Raw genomic sequence first — 17,946 nt, 5'->3', positions numbered from 1 at the left:
CCGGGCTCTTTTGCCGGCACTCGCGATTGGTCATCGCACTGGTGCAGGCCCCTCCCCCTTAAGAAGGGGCGGAAGGCCTGCAGTACCGCAGCGTGCCGTGCCGCAGCGTGTGGCACTGCAGCACGTTGCGCTGCGATATTCAGTTTCAGCGCCCCAAGAGGGTCGCGGAGTGCCTCGAGCAGCGCCCCGCGTCCCTCTTGGGACGCTCAAACTGAATTTCTGGCGGGCTCAACAGCTCTGTTCGCAGCAGTAATTCCGGCGCCCAAGCCAGCTTGGCGCCCCGTTTGGGGCTCCACCGAATTTCTAGGCCAGGAAGTCTTACTACAATTGTACAGGGCCTTGGTGAGACCACACCTGGAGTACTGTGCACAGTTTTGGTCTCCTTATCTGAGGAAGGACATACTTGCCTTAGAGGCGGTGCAACGAATGTTCACTAGATTGATTCCTGGGATGAGAGGATTGTCCTATGAGGAGAGATTGAGTAGATTGAGCCTATACTCTGGAGTTTAGAAGAATGAGAGGTGATCTCATTGAAACATATAAGATTCTGAGGGGGATTGACAAGGTAGATGCTGAGAGGTTGTTTCCCCTGGCTGGAGAGTCCAGAACTAGCGGGCATAGTCTCAAGATAAGGGGTTGGCCATTTAAGACTGAGATGAGGAGAAATTTCTTCACTCAGATATGAATCTTTGAAATTCTCTACCCCAAAGGGCTGAGGATACTCAGTCATTGAGTATATTCAAGGCTGAGATAGATAGATTTTTGGACTCTAGGGGAATCAAGGGATATGGGGATCAGGTGGGAAAGTGGAGTTGAGGTCGAAGATCAGCCGTGATCTTATTGAATGGCGGAGCAGGCTCGAGGGGCCGTATGGCCTACTCCTGCTCCTAATTCTTATGTTCTTATAAGTGGTGCCTATTGTTGCAGGGATAACCTTTGACCCTGCTGAAGAAGATAATAAGCCACTCCCAGCAGCCAGCTACTTCATTACCTTCTCCCACTACAGTAGCACCTAGAGGAAGCACTAGGATAATGATTAACAGGCTCTCACCATACATTGTCACCAAGCGAAAGTACCAGGAGTAGAAAAGTAGACCACTCAAGAAGCATTTATTTTACATCAATAAGTGTACAGATAACTAGCTGCTTGACAGTAGCTGTAGTAAAGACAGCTGCTTGACGGCAGTCGGATAAATAGGAAGCCATCTTGGCCATGCGGCGGTACTACACGAGCTGGCACTGACTCAAGACCTAATAAAGAGTACTCAACGATATCTACTCGTAAGCCTCTTAATACTACGATATAAGATAACATTACATGGTACCAGGATTTATAGAACGCACGATACGGGCATACCACAACAATGGAAGGGATAAAACCACCGACTAGCCTGCAACTTGAAGGAAATCTGGACGAAAATTGGTGCGAATTCAAACAACGCTTTCTTCTCTACCTCACAGCGATCGACGCCACGACTAGCTCTGGAACACGTAAGGTAGCTTTGTTGCTAACAGTGGCTGGCTTGCAGGCAATTGAGCTGTATAATACATTTACGTTCGCAGCTGAAGGTGACAAAAATGATCTGGACAAGGTGATAGATTTGTTCGATAAATACTGCACACCTAAAAAGAATGAAACGTTCGAGAGATTTGTTTTTCGCTCCCGCGGGCAAAAGCAAGGAGAATCCTTTGATGTTTTTCTGACGGACTTAAAAACAAAAGCACAAACATGTAATTTTGGAGACTTGAAGGAATCGATGATACGTGATCAGGTCGTTTTCGGAATACTTGACAAGAAGGTGAGGGAGAGAATGCTTAGGGACAATGACTTAACTTTGGATGCTGCAGTAAAAATATGTCATGCTAGTGAACTCTCAGCCATGCACATGCAAAAATTCGATGGGAGAACTACAGCAACGGGCGTGAGAGCGCTAGGACTGGACAACCTACCAGTGGATGTAGTACACAGAAGGGACACAAGAGGGCGCACGGAGTTCAGGACTATGACACCATACGATTGCAGATGGTGCGGCAATAGACACGTGGCAAGACAGTGTCCGGCTTATGGGAAGAACTGCGCAAAATGTAAAGGCAGGAATCACTTTGCTAAAATGTGCTTTTGGGAAGAGAAAACCGAAGGTAAAAAGACAGTGCATGCTATTGAGACTGAAGACACGGAATCGGAGACTTTGTATGTTGGAATGGTGCAAAATGACTTAAAACAGGGTAATGATATGGAAATTCCGTAGGACTAAAGACTGAAGTTAGGATAGCCCCCTTGCTGGTAAATGGCACCATTGTTCCCCTCAAGCTAGATACAGGTGCTAAAGCAAACCTCATAAGCTGGAGTGATGCACGGAATCTCAAAGTGAGACCAAAAATACTGAACAAGACAGTGGCTTTGAAGGCGTACAATGGACAAAGTATTGAAACAAAAGGAACGTGTAGGCTAAATTTTAAGGTAAAAAATCGCATTCACCCATTGACGTTTGTTATAGTGCCTGAAGGACATGAGTCACTGTTGGGGGATAAGGCATGTGTGGATTTGGGCTTGGTAAAACGAGTCTGTACTATTAATGAACTGAACTGTGTGCAGAGTGCCCCCCAAGACAGTACAAATATAAAGCATGATGCTATAACACACAAGTACGCGGATGTATTTCAGGGTTTCGAAGCACTGCCCTTTACATACTCCATCAAACTGAGAGATGACGCACAACCTGTGATTCATGCACCCAGGAGAGTTCCGGTGGCCCTCCGTGAGAAACTGCGGAAAGAGCTAGACCGCATGGAGGGACTAGGTGTCATAAAGAAGACTGAGGAACCGACTGACTGGGTAAATTCCATGGTTTGCGTCAATTCAAAAAAGACATAAATTGCGTGTCTGCATGGATCCTAAGGACCTTAACGCTAATATAAAAAGAGAGCACTATCAAATCCCAAAGAGAGAGGAAATAGTCAGCGAAATGACAGGAGCAAAATTCTTCTCCAAGATGGAAGCCTCGCATGGATTCTGGCAGCTGAAACTTGATGAAGATTGTACTAAGCCGTGCACCTTTAACACCCCGTTTGGTTGATACTCTTACCAGCGCCTGCCCTTCGACATTAGCTCTGCCCCAGAAATCTTCCACAGAGCAATGGAGCAAATCATCGAGGGCCTGGATGGTGTGCGGGTGTACGTGGATGAACTGGTAGTATGGGGCTCCACTCAGGGAGAGCACGACACCAGACTGGAAAAAACACTTCAGAGGATACGGCAGTATGGACTCAAACTAAATAAAGTCAAATGTCAGTTCAGCGTCAATGAAATCACATTCCTCGGGGACAAGATTTCTGCAGAAGGGATTCAGCCAGACAAGTCAAAGGTAAAGGCCATACATGACATGGAAAAACCGAAGGACAAGAAAGGGGTTCAGCGGGCCCTTGGCATGGTTAAATTACCTAGGGAAATTCATTCCAAATCTGGCAGTGAAAACCGCTCACTTGAGAAAACTGCTGCACCAAGAGACAGAGTTCCAATGGGGACATGAACATGAGAATGAATGGAAGGGGCTGCTACACATTCTAGCAAGTGAACCCCTACTGAAGTTCTTCTGCCCTGGAAAGAGGACAAAAGTGTCCACAGATGCCTCTAAGGATGGATTAGGGGCTGTCCTTCTAAAGGAAGATGAAGGAGAATGGCGACCAGTGGCATATGCGTCACGCTCCATGACGGCTACAGAGTGCCGGTATGCACAAATAGAGAAGGAGTGCCTGGGCTTGGCATTTGGGTGTGAAAAATTTCATACCTACATCTATGGACTTCCCAAGGTTATCCTAGAAACTGACCATAAGCCACTGCTAGGGATCGCAAAAAAGAACCTGTGTGACAAGTCATCACGGATACAGCGCCTAATGATGAGACTACAATGTTATGATTTTGAGCTCACATATGTGCCAGGGACACAAATATTCATTGCAGATATACTATCCAGGGCTGCGCCTCGTGCCACACAAAACAGTGAAACAGAAGAGGATGTGGACCTTCATGTGGATATGGTCTATGCAGCATTGCCCGCCTCACAGGAACAACTATCAAAGATAGCCACAGAGACATCAAAGGACCCTGTTCTGAGGAAAGTGATGAGAAATCTTCAAGAGGGTTGGAAGAAAGGGTCATGTAAACAATATCATCATATTCAGTCTGAGCATTCTGTGGTCAATGGACTACTGCTTAAGTGTAACAGGATTGTAGTGCCCATCTCTATGCGACGAGAAATGCTTAACAGGATACATGAAGGGCACCTGGGTGTGGAAAAGTCAAAAAGGAGAGCACGTGAGGCACTCTACTGGCCAAATATGAACTCTGATATTGACCAGATGATCAGTGAGTGTGCTACATGTCAGGAGTATCACTACAAGCAAACAAAAGAGCCCCTCATTACCACAGAGCTCCCATCACAACCTTGGGAAAAGGTAGGAATTGATATTTTTCACTACGAAGGAAAAGACTATTTGTTAGCTATTGATTATTACTCTAATTATCCTGAGATTGCTCTCCTACCCAGCACCACGTCAAGAGCTGTGCTAACTCACCTGAAGTCAATCTTTTCCAGGCAGGGCATCCCTCTAACTCTGGTCTCTGATAATGGCTCTCCCTATGCCAGTCATCAGTTTCAGTCGTTTGCTACAGAGTATGAGTTTAAGCATGTAACCTCCAGCCCGCTCTACCCTCAAGCCAATGGAAAAGCGGAGAAGGGGGTGCAGATTGTGAAAAGACTATTAAAGAAAGCAGCACACAGCAACACTGACCCATATCTGGCCATGATGTCGTACAGGGCGGCCCCGCTGGAAAGTGGCAAGTCTCCAGCTGAGCTCTTACTGGGTCACAAAATCCGTACTCGACTTCCCAGGCATGTCACACCTGATCACAGAGATGAGGTATGGGCAGACAAGGCCCGGAAACTTCAACGGAAACAAAAAACGCTCCATGACCGCACAGCCACTGCACTAGTGCCTCTACAGGAGAAGGATGTAGTTCGCATTGAAGGGCCTGGGTCATGGAATCAAAGAGCCACCGTTCTACAACAGGTTGCCCCCAGGTCATACAGTGTCATGACAGAAAATGGCAATGTGTATCGCAGAAACAGGAGGCACCTACTGAAAACCACCGAGACCTATCAGCCGCAGGAGGACAGAGAGGATGAGCTGATGATGGAAATCCGACAGAGTGACGAGGAGATGAGGGCAATGCCACAAAGTGATGAAGTACACAGGGGTGACAATGAGACAAGGGATCCGTGTGGTACAGACATGAACTTAATGGACACAACTGCGTTGGCCCAGCAAATACCCACTCAGCTACGCAGGTCACAGCGCACCAGAAAGCCTGTCGTTAGACTCGACCTGTAGACAAGGGAAAGACTGTAAACAGCTAATGGACTTCTGGGTGTGGGTAGTGTTTATATGTACCGGTAGTTATTGCAAGGTATAGTTACACTGACAGTTTTTACATGTTGTTAATAGTAATTAATAGTAGTTACACTGACTGTTTTTATATGTTGTTAATATGTGTTCTATGTGTTATGTTATGTTATGGTGTTTACTGTTTATGTCATCGTTGAGGGGGAAGATGTACAGATAACTGTAGCTGTAGTAAAGACAGCTGCTTGACAGTAGCTGTAGTAAAGACAGCTGCTTGACGGCAGTCGGATAAATAGGAAGCCATCTTGGCCATGTGGCGGTACTACTCAAGACCTAATAAAGAGTACTCAACGATATCTTCTCGTAAGCCTCTTAATACTACGATATAAGATAACATTACAATAAGTTTGTCACATTTATACCTTAACTTGACATTAAGTGTCTCTTTGTGTCATTGGCCCCTTCTACTTGTGCATATGAGTGGAGGTGCATTTATAGTGGGTGAGGTATAGAAGAGGTCATAAGGTTATGTGAGCTTGGTGTGCCAGTCATGGAGAGCTTGGTACAAGAATTCTTGTGTTGGGAAGCTTCCAGTTTTTCAGAAAGATAAGTAACTGTTGGTGGATTGGCCGGGCATGCTGCTGCTCCAGAGAAGCTGGTGAATCCTGAGGTAGATACAGAGCTGCTCAACCCTCCCTAAAACTAGTGGCCCTAATGAGGCTTGTTCCATGGACCAGCACAAGCCCATTGGAAAGCCTGGGGAAGAGCAAATCCAAAACAAGGCCCCTGCCTTTGGATTTCTGCATCCACCAAACGGGCACACGAGCATCATTTCAGCCCATTCAGGGCCTTTAAGATTGGCATTTAATGCAATGTAACAGGATGTCTCTCTGCAGTAAATGTAATGGAAACTTAACCTATCTTCATTGTACTTTAGCCTTTTCTTCCTTGCACGTGTGCTGTAAGTCAAGGGTAATTCATAAAAAAGATCTTATGAGAAGCTGATGGGACAGTTGGCATCGGCTAGTCGTATAGAGGCTTTTAGTACATGGAAGGTTGCAGGAGGTTTCACTGGAGCTGGAGCTCGTACTGTTTAAAAACTGATGGGTCCCAGATGTAGGAATAAAAATAAATCGGTAGCCACACACACTCAAAGCTCTCAGAGACTGCGCTCCACAACAATGATACTGTTCACTTAATGAACTCGTTAACAATTAAATGGATGTGAGATAGGAAGTGAAATGGCTTGTGTAGTTTATTTTCATAAAGATGATCCCAATTCTATATCCACGAGAATTACAAAATGGAGGTGATCGATACCAGTAATTTCACTTACATACGGAGCTTTTTAATGGATTAATAATAATGCTGCTTATAGCATTGCAATCCTGCTTTTCAAACAGCCCTAAAACAGTTGGGCCCTTGAAGTTTGATCTATCTTCTTTGTGAATGTGCCTCCCAAGCTGGGATCAGTTTAAACAGTTTTCAATGAGACCGCGTGGTGAAGTGTCTTGTAATAGTGGAGAGATCTCACTCAGAGAGAGAGAATAGCAACCATTGCCTCTCTAGCTTCACCACAAGAGCACTCTGCTGCATTGAGGAGGCAGCAGATACTGTCTGTGTGGATGTCGTTTGTGAGGAGAATGTGGAACATCACTAGGTATGGCAACTGTAGTTAATTAGTAAAGGATCCATTCTTAGCTTCCCCAATGGCAAGATGGGCAACTGTACCACCCTGTGCTGTACTGAGGCCTACAGACTGGCAAGGGCCTCAATTCAATTCCAGGCCTTTGCTGATTTAGCTAATCTTAACCGGGGTATCATTTTGGGGTTCTATAATTGACCTCTATGCCCCAGGGATACAGAGGGGACTATCAGCAAGGGGTTACTGCCCTATGCGCTGAATAGAAAGTGTGGAAGTTTGGTGAAGACAGGGGCAGGTTTGGCTGTGACGCCCCTTCAGTGGAATAGCCGGTCAGCATTCGCTATCTAGGTTCCCATATGAAGAATGGACACTTACGTGTGGTACTGAGGGCTGCCGGCAGTGTTAGAACATTACCCCAGCAACAGTGAGTACCCTCTGGAGAAAGGAGAAAGTCAACATACTATTGCCAAACACTCTCCTTCTTACCTACTGCTTCCCCTGCCTGCTGCTGAAATCTGCAGCCAGTCTCGGCTTTTTAAAAGCTGCATTCCCAATTTACAAGGCCTTCTAGCACACCACTCCCATGTTACTTGGGAAATGTGCTAGAGAACCACCAAGGGAGAATTAAATGAGCTGACCCCACAAATTACATACATAGGTACATAGTTATAGAGTATTAACAACACAGGAACATGCCGTTCAGCCCAACAGGTCCATGCTAGTGTTTATGCTCCACACGAGCCTCCTCCCACCCCACTTCATCTTCCTTCTTATCCTGAAATCACTGACTCCCTAACTGAGTATACTTTATGGGCACAATATCTACAGACGCGTCCATCTAAACAGCATGATCCCATTCCTCAGTTACACAGATGGAAGGTGCAAAGCTTACTATTTCTTTTTAATTAATTAATGGGGTTTTGTGCTGGAGAGGACCAACGGCAACAGGTCTCAGCTCAAGTGTGCAACAACGACGTAAGTGGCCTTGTGGATTTTTGTGGCCTATAACTTCACAATGGGTGTTGATATTATCAGACATGTGCCTGTGCCATTGCTCTGTCTGCTGTTTTAGAACAGCCATTTTATTTGAAATGGCTTAACACCTAGGCAATGTCATTCGAGCAGATTGTATCATTGTTGCTGTAAACGTGGAACAGAGCAGTCGTTGAAAAGCTTCACAAAAGCACAGGAGCTGAATGTTTGATTTTTTTTGTCATTTGTTTAAACCACAGTCATTCCATTTGCCATCCATGTTGCATAAAACATTGGCTGACCTTCCTCAACACCGATTTAACTTATGGATGATCATATCATTATTATAAAAGTCTCATGTAAATTAATTAAGGCTTCTCAATTCAGTGCAGGCCCAATTGGCATTGATTTATTTATCTCGCTCAGAAAAACTACAAGGATATAAAGGAAGAAAGAAGTTGCATTTATATATCGCCTTTCATGACCTCAGGACGTCCCAAAGCGCTTTACAGCCAATGAAGTACTGTTCAAGTGTAATCACTGTTGTAATGTGTGAAACAAAGGAGACCATTCTCTACAGGTCATTGGTCAGACTGCACCTGAAGTACTGGGCCCAGTGTTGGTCCCCCCACATGGTGGGTGATATAAAGGTCCAGAGGAGAACTACAAGAATGATTCCAAGCTTAAAGGGCCTCAGATACTGTACTCAGACAGGCTTAAGGACCTTGGTTTATTTACTTTAAAGCAGCGTAGGCTTAGAGGCAACCTGATAGAGGTCTATAAATAATTAAAGGGTTGGATAGCGTGCCTATTGATAGATTATTCCAGTTTAACATGTTGGGAGGACCAGGGGACATATGTTTAAGTAGGAATAGACTGGGTGTTAGGCGGTTCTTAATTTCCCAGAGAGTGGCGAGCCTCTGGAATGTGTTGCTGGCTGGTGCGGTGGGTGCTGACTCTCTGCCTGCCTTCAAGACGGAACTAGATCGGTTCTTGACTGGGGCAGAGATCACATCAAATAGAAGGTAAGTGTCTTTCTAGAGAACACTTGGTTCATGTGATCTCCTGGACTGGTGTTGATCACCTGTGTCGGAGAGGAATATGCCAAAGTATTTTTTCCCTTATTAGCCTTGGGTTTGTTCTCCCATGGCTGTAAGGAGGAAGGGAGCGAGTGTGGCAGGGGTGGAGGGGGACCCGGTGGGTGAGGGGGAAGTGTCTAGTCATGATAGTCCGGCTATCATGCGTGTGGGGCAGGCTTGATGGACAGCTGGTCTCTTTCAGCCTAACAATTTGTATGTCCGTAAACACGGCAGTCAATTTGTGCACAGCAAGGTCCCACAAACAGCGATGTGATAATGACCAGATAACCTGTTTTAGAGGTGTTGGTTGAGGGATAAATATTGTCCAGGACACTGGGGAGAAACACCAATGTATAGAGCTAAATGGGATATAAAGTAGAAATGTCACCTACCTTCAGTGTTGGGGAATGGCTGTCATTCTGAGGCTCAACTAAAGGTATATTGTTCAGGAGCATTGAAGATGATTTACATTTGAGTGACTGCTACTTCACGCTGTAACAGGTGCAAAGGAAGACAGTCCATTCAGTGGCTATGCTTCCTCTCAATTTTATGAGAGTAATTACTTGAAAAATGCGTATGCAAAAAGGAGGAGCATGGGGAAATCAGAATTGTAGTTTTATAAGATATATTAATTCTGATGTGCTAGTACTTGAGGAATGCTAAAGAAATGCAAGTTGTTATTATGAACATGCGAGGAGGAAGTCGGTAGTGGAAGATCCCATTTGATCAAATGAATGGTAGTGGATGGGCAGCCCTTAATACACCACACCCGATTATCCTTTCTATTCAAGTCAATGGGCAGGAAAATTGGGCGGGGTGTATGTTTGGGTGGCTAATGAACTACTGCCCATTTTGTGCTCCCACCAAAGTTGAATATTCAACAATACCTCCATAATATTCCTCGGACTGCCTCTTATGCTGCCCTGTACCAGTATAACATCAGATCTTATACAGTGACGCCTGATACACCATGTATGCATTGGAGGTGGTGGCTTATCTCTCACATCTCTACTATTCTCAAATGCATCACAAACACTTGACAACAATTTTTTGTTGTAACACGGTGCCGCACATGTTTGTATAAATCTCAAAAAAATGCAGATAGAGGGAAAATCTACTGCACCCAGTTTGGACATTTTAGAATGATCATATAGGTTTAAAAAAGCAATGATAATTGTAGATAAAGTGTCTCAACATGATGTACTTCTACAGCACTAAATGTACCTTATTTATCAGGTAACTAGCTGCAATTCTTGAGGTAAAGAATGTATTAGCATGAAACTTTGTACAGAGGGCAGACGTTACCTCAGTGTAATATGCTCCATTGCTGCCCTCTAATGTCAAGTCATGTACACTGCAGAGATCGGCTGATAATGAATTCTCGAAGTGATTGTATGTGTGGTACTGAAAGGTTAACTGAGCGCAGCTTATGCTGTTTCAGTGTTAAGCACTGTGGCAAAATTGATTTTTTTGTTGTTGCATTTTTAACTTGTGCTGCTTTAAAATCAAAAATAGCCTGCAACAGGTTCACTCCTAAAGACCAAACAAAGTCAGCTAGCACAAGAGATCAGACAGTTGTATGAGGGAGGAGCAAGACTTTTCAGAAGTTTCATTGATTAATCACTCGGGGGGGCAATATGGTTCTCTGTAAACTTTCATGCCAATAAAGCATTTGAATTGGAATTGGGTGGGGTGGGGGCTGTTATTTACAATCTCAAACATGGTATGCTATTGTCGTTGGCCCTGTTATCCCATAGCCTCCGTACAGCACGGCGTGCGACCAGCCAGACTTCTGGGAGCCCCCCTGGTCAAACACTGTAGGATACCTGGGGGTAGACTTTGATCCTCAGTTATTTCTGATTCCTTTGAAAAGGGAACAGGGGCCCACTGTGTTTGACAGCTTGAGGGCAGAGACTTTCATCTCACAGATTAATGTTAGCAGTTCTCAGAAGAAAAATCAGTAGTCGGAGTATGTGTGAATTTCGCAGCCAGCAGCCAATAGGCTATCTGTGATCTAAAAGGCTAAAACAGTTTGGCTAAGTAAAGCTAGTAAGTGGTCTTCAGTTTTTGGGCCCTTATTTAGAAAGGAAGTGAAATGTATTACCGCTTTATATATCAACAAGTAGTGTAGGGAAAAATATATCTCACTGTATAAAACTGATCATCTATCGTTCATCTATCTCATAAATAAAATTGTTTTTTAGTTCATATTGGTAAGAATGCTTATCCAGTCCACCATCTGTAAAGAGATTGCTTGGCGTGCTGGTCTCTGCCGATCTAAGGCCTGAGCCAGACTGGGCATTGGGTCTCAGTAGAATGGAAGCAGCAACCTGCAGCTGCCAAACGGGCCTCCCAATGCAACTTGCTGGTCGGAGCCTGATGAACTCTGGCCAGCTGCAACGTAAAGCCGGCCCACAGGTAGGTCCTGGGGAGGAGGCGAAGCCAAGAGAGAAGAACCCAGGCTGGCAGCCGCACTCGGTGTTGATAAACATTTTGTGGCTTTTTTTTTTGGAGTAGCTCCAATGGTCCCTTTAAGGACTACTGGTTTGGCCGTTCAAGACCTGGTACAACTAGGCAAGCTCTACCCATTTGTACCTGAATCTTGCAATGGGGGTCGTACAACCAGCGTTGGACCCTGATTTCCATTGTAAAGAAGCTTCATGCTTGTTTTAGGCGAGCAGGCCACTCGCCCTTTTACAGGCTCGCATGAATATGGCATCAGTCGGGCAGCCGAGGTGCACACCTGATTTTTAGCTCCTGACCACCCATTTTTCAGGCACAACATGAATGGTCACGAGTTAAATTTATCTCCCATAAGTTTTTTCAGCATGGATGAGCTAAGTTGGGTCAATAATCTTCGTCATCCAGATCTATCTTGTGGCATTGTAATCTTATGAACCAGAAAGTAGGGATTAGAAGAGAATTTTATTTATCCTAAAAAACATGTGGCCATTTTCTTCCCTCTCCCCCGAATCCATTGCCCCTCGCTAAGATATCATTGCACAGGTGCTGGGTCCACTCCAATACCTTGCCTGTGACCATTATTCACATGAGAACCTTGACAGTGAGTATTGGCAGACTATGCAACACTGGGTTATCACACCCAAGCTTGATCCTTTCCTCAACCAAGCAGGGGTCGTTGGATAGCAATCAGAAGTTGGAACATGACTAATTTTTCTCTCCCTATCTTAGCAGCTTATATTGAGGTCAATTGTAGTGCTCCTGTACGCTGGCCCTGCTGTGATCAGCTAACTCGACAGACCTTCCTGTTCTATTTGGCTCAGCAAACCATAGGGCCGTCTCACTGAGCTGTGCGGGGGTTTTGTGTTTTAGGTTATCTATTCAGAATGAAATGTACGTACGTTGCTAATGAACAGTGCATCCTCCTTTTGCTACTGGAATAAGCAGTTGTTATGTGCTTCTTTTTTTCAGCTGGTGAGGTATACGAAAGAGAGATATCTGTATCTCGGATCCCTGGGGTCTACTATTCTGCTGCCAGATACACGCTGCCTGGTGGACAACAAGAAAAGCCGATTTCCTCAGCTTCTAGATTGTGAAAAAGTGAAAAATGTTTACCAGAAGTCCTGGCGCTTTGTGCAGGTTAGTGGTTAGGTTGAAGCGCTCCTTCATTGGGATTTTCTCCCTCAATCACTGAAGCATTGCAAAAATATGAACCTCTCAACCAGCGTCTCAACTCCTCTTCTGAAAGAACATAGATGCTAACACTACAAGGGCCAATTTTCTAAATGCCTGTTTCTGAATGTGGAACCGCACCTGGAATTGGGTATTGGGAAATCATGGGCACAATCCCGCAATCATCTGTCCATATGTGGGGCGCACACCTGTGATTTTCTGATATGCGCTCTCGTTGAGCAAGGCTTTGTGCCAAAAATGCTCATTTGGAAATTTGGCTCTGTGGTCTTACCCATCAGAACCCCTTTGAACATTAACCAGTTAAAAATAATTGATTCTGGTACACCTCTGGCTTTTGCCCTTTTTTTTTTTTAACCTATCCTGACTTTCCAATCTAATAAGACAGAGGGAGGGGCAAATAGAATGAGGGAAGTGTGACCTGTGTAGGCAGGAAAGATAAAGAAGCTGGATGTTATGGTAGATAGCAAGGGCTGGTAGATAACAGTTCAAGTGCCGGCACATGAGAAAGTAATGACAAAATAACTGACCACATCAATCTAGGGAGTGAGGAAATGGATACCTGAAAGTTTAAAATAGCAATGCTAGAAGTCTTAGGAATAAACTTTGAAACTTTGAGGTCCTTGCTTGCATGGGTCTAGAGTAGATATTTTCTTGGGTTCAACATCACTGGTCTCTCACTTAAGTGGGCCGCGTGCCCTCTACAATCTGGAGCGCATCTTCACTATCCAATAGCTAGTTAAACAATAGTGTGATCCAGGAATCCTAACAATAGACACTTTGTTGCATGCATTGAATACAATGATCTTTCACCCTTACAATCACATGCATTCCCATGTCTTTTCAAAAAGTGTACTGATAAGCAATTGAAGCCAATTGTAAACCAACAAACTGGTTTATTTTACATGAAATGTATGAATGAACAGAATAACATTTTCCAGTGAGATACATCTATTTCCTACCTCTCCTCATGCCATGTAAAAACAATAAAATATGTGACTTTTCCACTTTCTAGGCAGAACTCACTTACAAACTAACTGTCCCGAGACTACCTGATCTGTAACTTCCTCTGTTACAGGTCATTCATGTTCATACCTAGGCCTGTAGCCTCTCAATCTCCCTGACTGACTAGAGAGTGAGATCTCTCTCTGGCTCTGGCTGCCTCAGTCTGCCATCTCCAGAGAGAAAAGAAAGAACGGGAAAGCGAGAGAGTGAGAGGAACTATCCTTGGCTCTGACCCCACCCTCAACTCTTATGTCATGAGGATTGATCTGTCAAGATGCCAATTAAAACTAGCTCCTTGAATGAAACATTCCCCCAGTGATGTGGAAGCTCACAGCACTTACATTGTCTGTACAGCTAATCCTCCTCCCCACCCAACCAGATGTATGGAACAAAACCCCATTTTACCATTGGGGTGCAAACTGCATTGGGATGTGCTCACTGAGACCCTATTATCCCTTAATACTGACACAATATGCACAAGTAAACAGTTTATTGCAGTTATAACAACTGGCCTGTCTAGTATTCCACCCAGGACCCAAACAATATTCTGAATGGCTAGTCCCTCTAAAAAAAGTTAACTCATTGTAAGCTGAATTAAACTTCATAACATGAATTAAACTAAAATCCCTTCTAGGCAAGATAGGTAAAAATCTGTAAATATTACACTGGAGAAAGAGGCTATATAATAGGTATCACAAATACATGGTTCAACAATGACACAGGTTGGGTAACCAAACTGCTACCTAGGTTAAGGCATCTGAGCTATGAGGTAGGTTGAAGAACCTGGGACTGTTTACAGTGGAGAAAAAAATGGCTTAATTATTCAAGTATAAAATCCCATTGGGAATATATAAATTCCATAAACTCCAGTAATATGCCTGAGATCGCCACAAACTGTGGAACCAAGGGGCATGGTTCAAGCTTAGAGGGAAGGTGCAGAGGCAGTTTTGATTTAACTACTGTACACAGAAGGTAGTGAATCTGTGGAATGGTCTGCCCAGGGAAGCAGTGGAGGCAGATTGTGTAGCAAAATTTAAGGGAGAATTAAATAGACAATTGGCAGGATCTTGCTGGAAAAATAATGGTGTGTTAACAACGAACACCATTATTAATGTGCAAATTGGCCAGCAAAGGGAATTAAGAGTTACACACAAACAGCATCTTGCCCTGAGCCCTGCTATTTTTAACAACTTGTTGGATTTGCAAATTAATTGCCCATTAAACTCGCCACAGAAAGTTAAGTCTGGTCATTGAGAACATAATTAGCTTTTTAACAATGTGATAATTGTTAATGCAGTGCCCAGAAATTCTCTGGCCCAGAAATCTAACAATTTAAACTGTGGAGTCTCATTCCTTCAGGTGGTAAATTGTTCTTAGAGATTTTTAAAATGTCAAATTTTAAATTAATTTTTTTTTTTACTTTTTATTTCTGTCTCTTTTTTCTCTCTCTTAATCCAATCTTTCTTTCCCTCTCTTTATTTCTCTTTCTATTCCTGATTTGACTGTAATTCACCCTATTTCCTTCTCTGCCATTCCTCTGTTTCTTTCGCAATCTTTAAATCTCATTGGTTAAGGAGATAGACTATTGGTCCTGCTGTTCACTAAGGTCCCAGATGCCCGGTTGCCCTCGTCGCACCATTAGCAGTTCGCACTTCCTCAACTTACAGCGCAAAACAATTTTGAGCTGAAGGATACAGAAAAATGTCCAACTATAACAAGCCCTGCTCCAGCAAGATCCGACCCATTGGAAGAAAGTAGAAAATGAGGGATATTTGCTTTTTGGGAGCAGCTAAATGGACTGCAGGGCCTTTCCTAGTTACCACTTAATTTATAGAACCCAGTCAGCTGCTTTACATCAAAGGCAACTTTATTCTAGTTATAAAAAAAAGAGGTTACTCATAGAATTGTGACAAATAATATTATTTTAAAAGTTGTACCTTTAATGATTTCTTCTCCGGCAACCTTTATTGAAAAGGTAACCATGGGAACTGATTAACATAGACATAGAAGATAGGAGCAGGAGTAGGCCATTCGGCCCTTCGAGCCTGCTCCGCCATTCAACGAGATCATGGCTGATCATCCAAACCCTAGCACCCGGTCCCTACACCGACAGCCATCCCATCCAAGCCCTATCCCCGTAACCCCACGTATTTAATCCCCCCTAACACTAATGGTCAATTTTTATCATGGCCAATCAACCTAACCCGCACATCTTTGGACTGTGATAGAAAACTCGTGATTTAATCCGAAACTTGCTGGGGGGGAGGGGGATTCAATGCAGCCTAATATGATAGTTGCAATTCACAAAATATAGGAATTTTCAAGGCTTCGCCAGGAGATGAACCTTTCTGACTCCTTGGCTCTTGCCAGACGCTACATTGATATTCTCACATGGATGCAGCATCGGACTTCCTGTGGATGGTGGCAGTGCTGTTGACAGGATGAAAGTCCATTCTCCCTGATAGCTGCAGAGGTCTTAAATGAAATGATTGTCACCAGTCTCAATCTAATGTTATACAGTATAAAAAGAAGCATATAATTTAACTCCAATTTACAGTCTCAGCCAACCATAAGGTGAGAAATTAATAAACTCAAACTTTTTCAGTGAGGGCGAGATCCATTCTTGAGGTTGGGATCAGTTAAGTAGACATTATTATTAATTTTAAAAAATTCCAGGTTTATTGCAACTGTCAGCACTGATATTTGAGCTCCTCTTGTGTCTCCTCAGAATGGATCAATCCTTAACCTGGAAACTGGTCGCTGCTTGGAGGTGGAAAATGGCAAAAAAACTGACTTTGGGGTGGAGTTGGTTTTGCAGCAATGCTCAGGACAAAAATGGACAATTAAAAATGTCTTGAAGCAAGTAACCTAGTGCTGGGCTAGCACGATGCAAAGGAAGCTGGATTTCTTTGTACTGCAATAGACTAGAAACTTTAAAACGCTATTCTGATAGGCTTGGACATGGGAGCAGTCTCATGCCTCCAACATCATTCGGGTGATTAACGTAAATCCAAACTGGATTATGTCTTCAGGCCAGGGTTTTTATTTTATTTTTATTTTGTGGTTTTAAAAAAAATGAATACAATTTTATTGAATGTTATATATTATCAAATGAAAATGTCTGTTGGGAAATATCTGTTCAATAAATTAAAAGATTCTCTGTGTTTAAAAATTGAATAGTACACACTTTAAAATGCTTTGGTCAAAGCTAACCATTGATATGTGGAGCTAAATGAATTGAGTACTGCTATTACCTCTCGACAATCATTTGTCATTTTTTTGTTTTATTTTGATTTTCATGTTGACACTCAGCCTTTTGAAGGTTGTATGATCTGAGCTTGGGCATTGTCATCTTGATGTGCATGAATCCATAAGTGCTAAACTGCCTTCACATTTGGCACTACTTAGTCATCAAGCATTGGTACTAATATACATCTACTAGAAATGCCATAAGGTGTATTGAATGGAAATACAGCATTGATGCAATTGGAGTTATGGTACTTTGTTGGGTCAATGCAGGAGTGGAGAGTTCTGCAATGTATCTAGCTACGCTAAACCTGCTCTCAAAGTTCTCACTGTTTTACAGCACCAGTTTCTCAACTTGATAAACACATATGGATTTTTTTTTTAAATGATGAAAACTTGTCAAACATCATCATTGGACCCTCTTATTACCAGAATCACTTTGCAAAGAAAAAAAAGGGTAAGAATGAAACAGAGACCAGAATTGAATGAAGTGGAACCCTGTATGCCATAGATCAAAAGGGACAGAAACATGGCATACATTAGGATTGACTGCATCCGCAGCCAACTGGGTCATGGTACAAATTTCCAAATATCATTGTCAGGAATTTGCTTGTATCAATATTGCATTTACTGTCTGTGTATGTTGCTGTATAGTGAAATAAAAATGTGGCAGAGCCACTAAAAGATATAAAACAGTTGGAAAGGATTAACTCAAAAGCCCTGCAAAACACCACTACAAGTATAGTAGCAAAATACTGCGGATGCTGGAAATCTGAAATAACAACAGAAAATGCTGGAAATACTCAGCAGGCCAGGCAGCATCCGTGGAGAGAGAAACAAAGTTTCAGGTCTGGGACCTGCTATAGGACTGCGCACAGCATCACCGACACCAAGGATTTGTGGGAAATGTTTTACTGGGGGGTGGCTTTCCACTGCATTACCTCC

The 17,946-nt window shown here is 43.4% G+C and overlaps 1 protein-coding gene across 1 annotated transcript in view; it reads left to right on the top strand.

Annotated features, from left to right (window-relative positions):
- The window catches only part of galnt17 (polypeptide N-acetylgalactosaminyltransferase 17), a 553,078-nt gene extending 535,384 nt beyond the window's left edge, over positions 1–17,694 (top strand). Inside the window, exons 10-11 of the mRNA XM_085964471.1 lie at positions 12,532–12,699; positions 16,484–17,694. Coding sequence (XP_085820597.1) covers positions 12,532–12,699; positions 16,484–16,627 — 312 coding nt within the window. The 3' untranslated portion in view covers positions 16,628–17,694. The remainder of the gene's footprint in view (positions 1–12,531; positions 12,700–16,483) is intronic.
- Positions 17,695–17,946: the final 252 nt, after the last annotated feature.

This window comes from Somniosus microcephalus, chromosome 22, assembly GCF_052327205.1.
Source record: "Somniosus microcephalus isolate GS21.2 chromosome 22, FLI_Smic_1.0, whole genome shotgun sequence".
NCBI lineage: Eukaryota > Metazoa > Chordata > Chondrichthyes > Squaliformes > Somniosidae > Somniosus > Somniosus microcephalus.
This window is presented reverse-complemented; position numbering and strand designations above follow the sequence as displayed.